At 52.9% G+C, this 8,874-nt stretch overlaps 3 protein-coding genes across 3 annotated transcripts in view; 2 read left to right on the top strand and 1 right to left on the bottom strand.

The window, feature by feature from the left end:
• On the bottom strand, positions 1–1,179 carry DICSQDRAFT_129738 (uncharacterized protein; the record flags this gene model as incomplete). Its single annotated transcript, XM_007370176.1, has 4 exons — positions 1–314; positions 353–531; positions 597–963; positions 1,023–1,179. 4 exons carry the CDS (start codon positions 1,177–1,179, stop codon positions 1–3), a joined length of 1,017 nt encoding a protein of 338 aa, XP_007370238.1.
• Positions 1,180–3,379: 2,200 nt separating this feature from the next.
• DICSQDRAFT_129737 (uncharacterized protein) lies at positions 3,380–6,736 on the top strand (the record flags this gene model as incomplete). The annotated part of the gene is made up of 13 exons (XM_007370175.1): positions 3,380–3,511; positions 3,558–3,650; positions 3,756–3,775; positions 3,990–4,224; positions 4,331–4,405; positions 4,646–4,743; positions 4,782–4,835; positions 4,894–4,927; positions 4,963–4,984; positions 5,120–5,254; positions 5,580–5,944; positions 6,082–6,499; positions 6,564–6,736. The coding sequence occupies 13 exons, from the start codon at positions 3,380–3,382 to the stop codon at positions 6,734–6,736; spliced, it is 1,854 nt and encodes a 617-aa protein (XP_007370237.1).
• Positions 6,737–8,344: 1,608 nt separating this feature from the next.
• The window catches only part of DICSQDRAFT_129736 (uncharacterized protein), a gene marked incomplete at both ends in the record, with an annotated part of 2,253 nt that continues 1,723 nt past the window's right edge, over positions 8,345–8,874 (top strand). The window contains one exon of the mRNA XM_007370174.1: positions 8,345–8,799. Within this exon, the coding sequence (XP_007370236.1) occupies positions 8,345–8,799 (455 nt within the window). The remainder of the gene's footprint in view (positions 8,800–8,874) is intronic.

Genomic DNA, 8,874 nt, shown 5'->3' with positions numbered 1-8,874 from the left:
TCAGGACTTCTTTCCTGGCCGTGTTGTATCTCTTGCAGCGCGCTGCTGCTGTAGGAGGCTCTCCACGGATGGAGCATTTCTCTTTGAGTTGTTGTTGTTCAAAGTTCCATCCGGAACATAGGCCCCATTAGCTTGGACCAAAGGTGCCGACTGACTGTTCCCGACTGAAGGGTTGGTGTGAAAGTCTATCGAGCTGTAGATCGGGGGGGCTTCGTGAAACTCCGCAAATGCAGAGATGGGGTCGTCACGAGCTTCACGCATGGCTTGTGCTGACTGAGATTCCGTTGACCTCCCGGAGGCTTCGACACATGAGCCTGGAAGCATCAATATTGTTATGATGCCCGAAGCTCACCTAACGAATTACTGCGCGCCTTTCTACCATGCTTCACGCGATTCCAATAGAGGCCTACCCCGACCGCCAGCAGGAGCAGCCACCCTGTGGCAGCCACACCAACGATCTCCCCTGTCAAGGTTGATTTGGGCCTTGGCAAGTTCTCTGTTGGACCGGCGACAGCTGATGAGGAGTTTGGCCTGACGAAATATTAACATCTCAATCAATATCGGACGCCTTCCCTCACCAGCAGGAAATGACTAACAAACTAGATATTTGAGTACTTGGCACGAATACTGTAGCAGTACTCTCATAAGGGGGGGCAGTCGATGTGAGTGTGGCGGTAGTCATGGAAGGTGTCAATGGCGGCGACTGGGCAGATGAAGATATTGTATTGTTGTTGGAGATTTCGAGGTGATCAAAGTAAAATTCGATGCCTTTATTGGTGATTAGGAGCTTGTGCTGTCCTGGACCCAATGGAAGGGATGTGTAGAGGGGGCCTTGGAAAGGTAGCTCCCTGAAATGAAGGTCGTCTACTTCACAAAGGACACCACTGTCCGAGGATTCGTCGACACCGTAGGAAGCTTGCATGGTTGGACCGGTAACCTTTCCAAAGACTGTGATAGATGTACCTGAGGATAATTGTTATCTCATTACTAAGAGCGGGTCTTTATGTGTCTGCAATACGTACCCATGAATGAAAATGTTGCTATGTCTCCTGATAACTCAGAGTACTTGAAGATGCCTTCGGTGGTCCAACCGCCGACATAATTGATTTCAGAGCTGCTGCTATTGATTCGTAAGGACACATTGTATGAGGATTGGGTCGGGTCAGGCCAGCAAGACATTGTGGTGGAGAGATAAAGAGTTACGTCCTTTGAGGGTCTCCACCCTTGCGCATCTCGTTTACATAGAGATTTTCGCAGCGAGAAGAAAAGCGAAGGACATAGGTAACCATGTGTACAGGAATGAGATCAACATCCGAGTCTGGACTGATATGTCAGCTCACATCCTACAAGTGATCGAGTGATCAGCGATCCATATGTGTTGCCGCCTTGATGGGAAAACGTTCCTACCACCCTAGGGAATACAGCTAGATTTAAAACGACAATCTGGGTAACACTGGCCTAGCAACATCAGCGGTTACGCCTTATTCATCTAATGTCACCATCGAAACCAGACGTAGTTCAAGACAACAATATATCATTTCGGTCACCTCGGCCGCTTGTTTTGTGGCGGATCAGTCAGGGTCTCTAGCATTATCAACTTCCTGGCTGGCTGGTTACGTACCTATCTCTCGTAGAGAGCCTAGGGAGCTGACTTAGATGAATGGTAGTCAATGTCATCAGTGATGCTGTCTGGATAGTAAAGCATCCCTTGGCGAGTCCAATTCACCCGGGTTTCATTCAAGAGGCTTCATCGGTGAGGCCGGCAGATCAAGAGAGAAGAGAGTTCCGATGTGACAGGGCTTTATATATGGATTATCATAAGTGTCAGTCAATCACGAATGATGAGAAACCGGCATTGCTTAGTAGTTCGGTCTAGTCGCCCTCGATTGCACCGCCCGCGTGCTATGCCAAGTCGCCTCAATGTGTGATCAGTGACTTTGACATAACCTCGCCTGCACATCTGATCTCTCTGCAACACACGAGTAAAGACATACTACTGCGGCAATGTGATCTATAGAATGCTCACGGAGGTATCGGATGACACTCCTGAGAGTTGGATACGCATTGGTTGTAGCATCGTAAGACCTCCATGACGACGTCTGTCTGCAAAGCGACATATTAATTCATCTCTATCCGTAAGTAACCAACCCTTCTAGCATGTGGTCCACCTTCTCAACCCACGCTGGAAGCCTTCCTCCAAAAGTGTTGCGACAACTACATCACCCCTCACAGGTCTGGGATTTCATGCTTATTACAAGGCGAGTCAATGTCAGCAAGGAGTTCAATCCTCAAAAGACAAAGAGGACTTGATAACGTACATCTTGGCAAATCCTTCATGGAGTCCGAGCCGTGTACTCGTAGCGCTAGTGTCTTGAATACCCATACAGTGCGACTTACTGAGAAGACTTCCAAATCAACGGAAGTAGGTGGGCTTGGAACATGTACCTACAGTACCATTGTTGACGAATGTATAGGTGATTGCTTTGGTACCGGACCCCCCCCTCCCCCCCGACGACCCGCGAGGCTAAACCGTCCCGACCAAACAGCGGGTAGGAGTTCTGGAAGACTGTCTCAACCAATACATACGAGAACCTCCGACGTTATTGGCATGTTCATGTACCATCTGAGCTTGGGAACTGCCAGTGCGAGGTACATAGATAGTGGCGGGCCGATTTAGATTCACAAGTCTTTCTGCGGAGGCCGACGGCCTCGAACGTCCAGACCGGCGCTCTCGCCCGACACAGTTTTCTCTGTCCGGCCGCGTCACCGCCGCCTCGCTCCTTCGCTCGCCTAGTCCACTTGTAACATTCTTCGTAACAGCTTGGCCTCCACTGTGCCCGAGCCCAAGTACGCCAGGTCTCCTAGCCCAGTCCACGTAAAAAGCCGTGTCCCGTCAGCTAGCACAATAGGGTGACCGGGCTGACTTCAGGGCAGGCCGGACCAACGTAGGCGCCTCTTTCGTCGCCTGCACCAAGATCATCTTTCCCGACCGTGTATCAACGTTCGAATACCATGGCTCTCAGCTCCTAACAGTACTCGTCGATTATAGGAGAAGTCTATTGCGCCGATCTGGCCCAATCTGTGACGCGTTAGTGCTCTTCAGCCTTCGGGTCGCCCGCGGTGGCTTTTCTTTAGACATCCATCACCATCTGAGAGGATCCTGTCGCCTGCTGTGTCCTCGACGCCTTCTCCGAAGGCCATGCTCGGCCACCAGGCTGTATAGCTCCTATCCCTGTGCATACTCCTCTGACGCTCGTGGACGGGCGCACTTCTCAGCATATTCTGGGCTTGGTGACAACGATGGCATCTCTCCCATCTGCGGGCTTCTGTCGGGTAATACGGCAGACGTCAACGCGGATGTAGACTTAGGAAGAACCAGATGCTTTGGAGGTATGCTACAATACTCGTTGGACTCTTACCAACGGAAGTCGCGACGACGGCGGACCCCTTCCGCCTCCGGTTGATATTTCCATTTGCAGGACGAACGTGGGGTTACGATGAGGACTATGCGGTGAGCTTTTTTCCGTGCTCATGACGTCTTCCTAATGCTAAGTTAGAGTGTTCGTACACTCGGCTCCCAGCGGTGGGGCGCGTACACGGGCGTTGACTTGTCGCCCAATGCCATCAAAGGGTCAACCTCCTCGCCTAAAGTGAGTGATCAGCTGTCTCTACACCTCGTGTGTACAACGCGGATGGTTGACCTGGTGGGGGTGGCGATATTGCTGGAGGCGAACCTGACACGTCCCCTAACGCAGCGACTTCTGGGTTTTGAAGGGTACGTTTTACCTGTCTATACATACATCCTCTCTCCATGAATACCCCTTCCGCTCAAGACGATGGCGCAGCAAGTCAACAAGCCGCCGCTCTAGCTGTCCTCTCCCAACTCCGCGTCCCCATCTCTACACCCACAACTCCGCGTCTTCATTTCTACTTCCACACATGTGTGCTCTTTCCTCACCGACATCTACAACGTAAGAAACATACCCAAGCGGGCAACGCGATGGTCCGACGACCTCCATCGCGGCTTCGATTCGGCCGGAAACCGCGTGGGCATCTACGGGAAAGTGCCCAGGCTGGACTGAGGTTGAAGGGGGCGTTCGCAGAATCCAGGCGCATTTGGGATGTGGCATTGGGCTCGATCCCGGTCTACGAGGTTTCACGGTACAGGAGCACGGGCCCGTGCATCTGGGATTGCTTGATCTGATTATGCTCGACGAATGGGATGTGCGATGACTCACATAACCCATTTCAATACATCTCGAGGTGAGTGGGTGTGTAATGTTTTGTTGTCGTTGGAAAAACGATGCGCTGATGTGCGCGTGTGGTTTAGCCACCCATCGAAGGAGGATCATGGGGGACCAAATGCAAGGGGTGCTCGAGTGGCGTGTCCAACCGTAGGAATCAGGTATGTGTGCCCTGTGCCCTGGATGTCATCGCTTGCACCTACTGACTCCAGCAGGAGGCTGCTCATGCATGTACTATCGATGAATCGATCGCCACGGGACAATCTTATATAATTGCGTCGTCTCCTAATTTGTGAGAACGCAAATGTCTTCGCGCGAAGATCCTTCTCCGATTGCAAGTTCGCTGCGACGCTACTGACTCGCTTATCTACGCCGCTATACTGACATCCACGTTCTTATAGCTGGAGCTACATGCCATCTCGACCGCACTGCCCAAGGCTGCTACCCAGCTCTGCCGTGCTCGAGCGCTATGCGAGTGCACCTGTACAGCTCTTGGAGGGTAAGCGGTGCCATCCCCGAAATAACCGAACGATACAGGCCGTTGACCGCAGCGAAGCATCCGGCTAATCTGTTCTCGATGAGTCGCTTTCAGTACGTCTGTATTGCGTTCTGATCAGATTCATGACTCAAATTTATCTTCTGTCCTGAGGGTTTCTACTCACGGCGAGCTTGGCATGTCTGCGGTGAGCCTAATTGAGTAAATCCAGGGTCCTCGCAGGGGGGCGGCTTCCACGTAGTTAGTGCGCTGCGCCCGCTGAAATGACGCCGTGTGCCACTTGCGCCCGTTGCTGACGCGACGCGTTTCGCAGTCTCCCCATTACCGCTGAGTCGTCATCGTCTCGGCCCAGCGCGTGGCTCTCTCATTTTTCTTACAGCACATGGTGCGCGAAGCGGCGAGGGGCCAGAGATACTCTGGAGTGTAAGCCACAAGGTGTATTTCGTCAGCGGCGTGCGAGGAGTAATTGCAACTCGGCGCAGCGCGTGCTGTGATGCAAATTACATTCAGGTCGGTACGTGATGCCCGCCGTATGGTCGAAGCTATACAGGGCCACTGATCTTCCACTTCGCAGAAGAGGCGCCGTTGAAACGCCTTGTTGCTACCAACTATGCACCAACGTCCACGTAGCTCTCACCCTGCGACCCTCCTACCTTGTAGCGACTCACTTGACTCTGCCGCCTCTTTCTGAGTCGTTAGTTGTCTCCTCGTCAAATATCTGCGCAAGTCCAGCGGGAGCTGGTCGTATTCAACGAATATACGGTGTTCGAAGGCTTCCTTAGGTGAGCATTGTATGTACAAGTATCTCTGTGGTTTCTGGCTGATGCAGCATCATACAGTCCAAGCGATGTCTCCGAAGCTCGACTACGCTCCTTCCATGTCAGACTCCCTCCTCGTCACTACCGCGCACTCCTTGTCAGCGACCGCAGCGTCTAGACAGAATGGCTTTGGCTTCCCGCCACAAATGCCTCATCCCACGCAGTGCGAAGAGTACGTGTTCAATTGGGCCGGTGGAACCCCGCCTTTCAAGCTCAGTATCAATCGCAACGATTTCCTCGAGCTCGTCGAAGTTGTGGGTATCCCGGAACAAGAGTTGCCTTGGACGGTCAGCGCTCCCGCAGGGATGTCCATTTCTCTGCATCTGCTGGCCAGCTCCGGCGAGCATAGTACCGGAGGCCCGTTGACCATTTTACCGAGTAACAATGTCAGCTGCGTTCCGTCACAGTGGGTATCTGCAAACAATACCATGAGCGTGCCTACCACCTCGGCTACGGTTGCGGCCACATCTATACAGATCACATCTAGGACGAGCTTTGCTTCGAGTAACTATGCAATATCTAGAACATCGGTGCCAGCCTCGTTCCCGCTTCCGACGGCGTTTCCGATGCATGGACCGAGTTCCAGATCAGGCGCCTCGTCGCTACCTGGATCCAGCCACTCCTCGGCCATCTCAGCTTCTTTGTTCAGGCCGCCAGTCATCTTCCCCTCTTCACCCTCGCAACCATCATTAACCGCCGGCCGAAGTCGAGCAACCTGTCGTCTTCCGCAGGCACGGGCATTGGAGTGACAGCCTCGCTAGCCCCACCCACCCAAACACCGAGCACAGGTCATCGTGAGACCTGGAACACGAGGGCTGTTGCTGGCGTGTCTGCCGCGGTGGTTTCCCTAGTTATTCTTGCCACAGGAGTCGCGATCTGGTTCTGCATGCGACGTCGGCGGAGGGCCAGGATGGAAACGAACAACATAGTTATCTCAGGAGGTAAGGAAGTTCTTGGTGGTGCTCTCCACGGTTACGGAAGACTCACCAACATGTTCAATTCTAGGGACCCCTTCGACCTCTCGTGCTGATAGGCTAGAGATGACATCGTGGGATACTACGACTGGACGTCGTCTGAGGCCCGTCACATTGTCTTCTGGTCCATTTGCGGCCAACACCTCTCGCGAGCTGTTCCGCGTCGAGTCTTTGTCTCGCGGATCGGTGCTCCGCGGCCAATAAGCGCTGTGATGTCCCTCGCGAAATCTGCCATGGAACCTCTCCCGCTCATAGCGAAACTCTTCCGAGCTCTGTCGACGTCGCGATTGCAATAATCATGCGTAGTCGCATTCGACTTCCGGAGCGTCCCTATACCGCGATCCTTGTCTTCACCGCCGCACTCGACAGGACTGGTGTAGTGGTGCAGTCATGACTCAGCATCGGAGTCTGCCATGCCCGGACGCCATCTCCGAGAGCTGACCATCTCCGTGAGAGTACGTTCTTCGAGTATCGAGGAAGATGGTGCCGTGCAGCTTACTGGAGAGCCGCCAAGCGGAACTCACCAGACAGACAAGACGGCGTCTCTAACATACTTGCTCCGAGCCTTCTTGACAGGAAGTATGGATCTTCCACCTTCTGCCATCTTTCAACTGATAGATACGAGCTGAAGATTGAACTCGCCCTAGGTCAGCTGGCAGATGCCATCACGAAATATCATTGTTTTCCGACTGATAGATCGTCTGACAGGGACGCTATAGAAGAATGACAAACTAAGGGACGGGAAGAGTAGCAGATTCACTCATATCCTTTCGAGGTACCTGCATTTGTACGGTCCGTCATGTGCGAAGGATGAACCATTGCAGGTATTGTCTCTCATTACGGCAACGGTAAATATTCATCATATCCTCAATGACGATAGTCGCAGCTAGGTCACGTTGCATACTCTGAATCCCCACAGAAGGGAAATGCACAGAAGGCTGTCAGGACTTCTTGACTTGGTGTTTGCTCCGATGTTGGATAGTCTCGCTGGGTCGTGCGTCTCACGCATGACATAAACGTTACCGATTGTTCTCACGAGCGGAAAACCCTGGAACCCTGAGGCAGTGGTATACTTCCTGACCGTTCTACGAGATTGCCACAGTACCGTGACTACAGTCATCCTCGTATCCGGGTATGGGACGGTGTTGAGCTCCCGAAGACGATCACGTTAGAACGATATCTGCAGCTTCTTTGGCTGCCGAGAATTCTCATCGCTCCGTGGGCCTCATAAAGCTCATAACCTGCCTTTTACACCCTACCCGTTTTCCTTTACGTGTTGAGCATATCTCTCCACCCGAACGCCTCTCGGCCGCGCACTTCCAGCGAGCACGGATGGTGACATCTTCTCGCCTGATTCTCTAGGTCTCATCGTTAATTGTTCGACTCCGTAGTCTTTTGTAGCAGCAAGTCCCGGGGAACGGTCTGACGTTCAGAGCGCCGTCGAATCCGCGGTTTTGTGCCCTTTCTCTGGTGAGCTCGATCTCCGTCGTATCAGTTTCGCCGTTCATGTGTGTTCTGCTAGAGTCGTATGCAGAACGTCAAACAATTAGGACCATGGCACTACATAGGCCCTCACGATGGGGTGCCTACTACCCATACGTTCTGCACTCCTTTGTCAAGTCGTACCGCTCGCGTCGTCAACATAAGCGCATCCACGAGACTCTCATTATTCTCTTATCCCTGTCGCCTTTCTTGACTTCCGTACAAGGGCGTGGATTTCCCACATTCGAGGTCCATTCAATCCCTGATCTCACTCCATGCAGCCCATTCACCTTTTCTTGGACTGGTGGCACAGCCCCCTTCGCGCTTTTCATGATCGATGACGACACTGGGGATACAGTGGACGAATTCCAAAATATCGAATCAAGCTCCTTCACATGGACACCAGAGCTGGGCGAGAGTAGGAGGCTCTTGCTGTTTGCTCAAGTATTGGACGTCAATGACAACGACGACGAAACCGAAGACTTCGTAGTGCAGGCGGCATCCTGTACAACAAGTAGCAGTTCGGTCTCCTCCATCACACTTCAGAGCACCGCTGTGTCTTCCACCACCATAACGGTCACTGCGTCCGCTTCACCGCCTCCAGCAGGCATATCCTCACCAACTTCTGTGGCGGCCACATCACACCCCACCCAATCCTCATCCACACTTCAGACCCCCAGTTCACACGAGACGTCAGCGCCCTCCACCAGTCTCCTATCCTCGTCAAGCATCTTGTCTGCAAATAGCGGTTCGACTATCACTTCTACGACTACGGCTACTGTCGGGTCAGTTAATGGGTTCACCTCGTTTCCCGATAGCAAAGCCCCGTCCACGTCAATGTTACCCTCTCCATCAACTTC

This window comes from Dichomitus squalens (genome assembly GCF_000275845.1).
Source record: "Dichomitus squalens LYAD-421 SS1 unplaced genomic scaffold DICSQscaffold_62, whole genome shotgun sequence".
In the NCBI taxonomy this organism is placed as follows: domain Eukaryota; kingdom Fungi; phylum Basidiomycota; class Agaricomycetes; order Polyporales; family Polyporaceae; genus Dichomitus; species Dichomitus squalens.
The sequence above is the reverse complement of the archived record's forward strand: the minus strand, read 5'-3'. Positions and strand labels throughout refer to the sequence as shown.